The sequence below is a fragment of the Physeter macrocephalus genome, chromosome 4, assembly GCF_002837175.3.
Source record: "Physeter macrocephalus isolate SW-GA chromosome 4, ASM283717v5, whole genome shotgun sequence".
In the NCBI taxonomy this organism is placed as follows: Eukaryota; Metazoa; Chordata; class Mammalia; order Artiodactyla; family Physeteridae; genus Physeter; species Physeter macrocephalus.
Genome location: NC_041217.1, coordinates 44,679,155 through 44,682,075, shown reverse-complemented (window position 1 = coordinate 44,682,075; position 2,921 = coordinate 44,679,155). Strand labels below are relative to the sequence as shown.

Below are 2,921 nucleotides of genomic sequence, written 5' to 3'. Positions count from 1 at the left end.
GACTTCTTTGGCTTCTCAAAAATTATCCAGTAAAATGAAAACACCAGGCACGTTTATGGTGTTCCTTTGTAAACCTTACCTTTTTGGTCCTCATAACCACCCTACAAAATAGGCAAGGCAAGTATCATCAACCCCATTTAATGAATCATCAATACAGAGAAGTAGTTGCGAGTCACTATGAGGCAAATTTAGAAGCAAGAGACCTGCCTCTTATGAGCTGTGTGATCATAAGTTACTTTCTCTAAGCCTGTTCCATCATCTGCAAACTGGGAATGACATTGTAATAGTTCCTACCTTAGATAGTTATTGCAAAAATCAACTAGATAATGCATATTATCTTATATAATAACTAAACCATGAAATACTCAATAATGTTAGTTTATTATTATTATGCAAAGAGAAAAAAACTGTGGCAAATCACGCTCTCAGAATCTCATAGCAGCACTAGATCAAGAACTAAGGTCTGGCCTCTTTCTCTCGGTCCCGTATTGAACTCGAGTTGGAAGAGGCGAGTCCGGTCTCAAAATGGAGGTAAAACCGCGGCCCGGTCGCCCCCAGCCCGACTCCGGCCGTCGCCGCCGCTACCGGGGGGAGGAGGGCCATGATCCAAAGGAACCAGAACAGTTGAGAAAACTGTTTATTGGTGGTCTGAGCTTTGAAACTACAGATGATAGCTTAAGAGAACATTTTGAGAAATGGGGCACACTTACAGATTGTGTGGTGATGAGAGACCCCCAAACAAAACGTTCCAGGGGCTTTGGTTTTGTGACTCACTCTTGTGTTGAAGAGGTGGATGCAGCAATGTGTGCTCGACCACACAAGGTTGATGGGCGTGTAGTGGAACCAAAGAGAGCTGTTTCTAGAGAGCATTCTGTAAAGCCAGGTGCCCATCTAACAGTGAAAAAAATTTTTGTTGGTGGTATTAAAGAAGATACAGAAGAATATAATTTGAGAGACTACTTTGAAAAGTATGGCAAGATTGAAACCATAGAAGTTATGGAAGACAGGCAGAGTGGAAAAAAGAGAGGATTTGCTTTTGTAACTTTTGATGATCATGATACAGCTGATAAAATTGTAGTTCAGAAATACCACACTATTTATGGGCATAATTGTGAAGTGAAAAAGGCCCTTTCTAAACAAGAAATGCAATCTGCTGGATCACAGAGAGGTCGTGGAGGTGGATCTGGCAACTTTATGGGTCGTGGAGGAAACTTTGGAGGTGGTGGAGGTAACTTTGGCCGTGGTGGAAACTTTGGTGGAAGAGGAGGTTATGGTGGTGGAGGTGGTGGCAGCAGAGGTAGTTATGGAGGAGGTGATGGTGGATATAATGGATTTGGAGGCGACGGTAAGTTTTTTAATGTTTGTTATTTTGATTTTGTTTCTTTATTAAGAATGAAAGTGTTTGTTTATATTTTCCTAATTTAAAACTTGTGTGGCTTGACCATTGAAGTATGCTTTTAAACTAATACCATAGAAAACTAGACCTTAAAGTCCTAAAGATTTAACATTACCTAGTTCTTTTTGGCTGATAAGATTTATTGTACTAGCAGTTGAGGTGGAATTATTGGTCTCAGAGGAGACTGTTCACTATTTTCTTTGGTGAGATTTAAAAAAATTGAGACAATTTTTTAATGTCAAAAGATTTAAACATTCATCTTAATTGTTCCTAGCCCAGATTCTTGCTGTTCTATTAGCCAGGTATTACCAGGCTTTAGAGTGTTAAATCAATTCATTGACCTGTTTTCTGGGGGCTTAAAAGTACGATAAACTAGCATTCAATAACTTGATCCTCTGTACATTTATATTTTTGTCTGACAACCCAATTTGTTGTTCTAGGTGGTAACTATGGCGGTGGTCCTGGTTACAGTAGTAGAGGAGGCTATGGTGGTGGTGGACCAGGATATGGAAACCAAGGTGGTGGATATGGTGGCGGTGGTGGAGGATATGATGGTTACAATGAAGGAGGAAATTTTGGAGGTAACTATGGTGGTGGTGGGAGCTATAATGATTTTGTAACTTATAGTGGACAACAGCAATCAAATTATGGACCCATGAAGGGGGGCAGTTTTGGTGGAAGAAGCTCGGGAAGTCCCTATGGTGGTGGTTATGGATCTGGTGGTGGAAGTGGTGGATATGGTAGCAGAAGGTTCTAAAAAAGAAGAAAAGGGCTACAGTTCTTAGCAGGAGAGAGAGCGAGGAGTTGTCAGGAAAGCTGCAGGTTACTTTGAGACAGTCGTCTCAAATGCATTAGAGGAACTGTAAAAATCTGCCACAGAGGAACGATGATCCATAGTCAGAAAAGCTACTGCAGCTTAAACAGGAAACCCTTCTTGTTCAGGACTGTCATAGCCACAGTTTGCAAAAAGTGCAGCTATTGATTAATGCAATGTAGTGTCAATTAGATGTACATTCCTGAGGTCTTTTATCTGTTGTAGCTTTGTTTTTTTCTTTTTCTTTTCATTACATCAGGTATATTGCCCTGTAAATTGTGGTAGTGGTACCAGGAATAAAAAATTAAGGAATTTTTAACTTTAAAAAAAAAAAAAAAAAGAACTAAGGTCTTACATTCTATCCACCTTGTCTTCCACAAAACCAAAAAATGTTTTTAGTTATATTTGCAGCTTAAAGTTGATTTTTTTCTTTTTCCATTCCCTTTGGCCAACCAAAGTTTCTAAAATCTACTATTATCATGCTCCTCTTCTAAATGAAATTCTCACAAGTACAAAAATTGCTAGAGTTCTCCATCTAGAAAAGTAAATTCTCAGTGGAGCATAATAAAGTTCTACTACATCTAGCATGCAAACATAATGAAATTTACAAGCAAAATGAGAGTATAATATTAATTGCTAAACGAACTGGTTTCTCTAACCTACTATTGTTAGATTATCTTTTAAAACTTTTATCTGATATTTTCAAATGGT

At 38.7% G+C, this 2,921-nt stretch overlaps 1 protein-coding gene across 2 annotated transcripts; it reads left to right on the top strand.

The window, feature by feature from the left end:
* The first annotated feature begins 460 nt into the window (after positions 1–460).
* On the top strand, positions 461–2,527 carry LOC102994863 (heterogeneous nuclear ribonucleoprotein A3-like). 2 transcript variants are annotated; one of them, XM_024133743.3, is made up of 3 exons: positions 461–531; positions 598–1,345; positions 1,837–2,527. In XM_024133743.3, the coding sequence occupies exons 1-3, from the start codon at positions 526–528 to the stop codon at positions 2,151–2,153; spliced, it is 1,071 nt and encodes a 356-aa protein (XP_023989511.1). In that variant the 5' UTR covers positions 461–525; the 3' UTR covers positions 2,154–2,527. The 2 variants fall into 2 exon arrangements, with proteins under 2 accessions (XP_023989511.1, XP_023989510.1); XM_024133742.3 differs by having other exon boundaries at positions 526–1,345.
* The last annotated feature ends 394 nt before the right edge of the window (positions 2,528–2,921 follow it).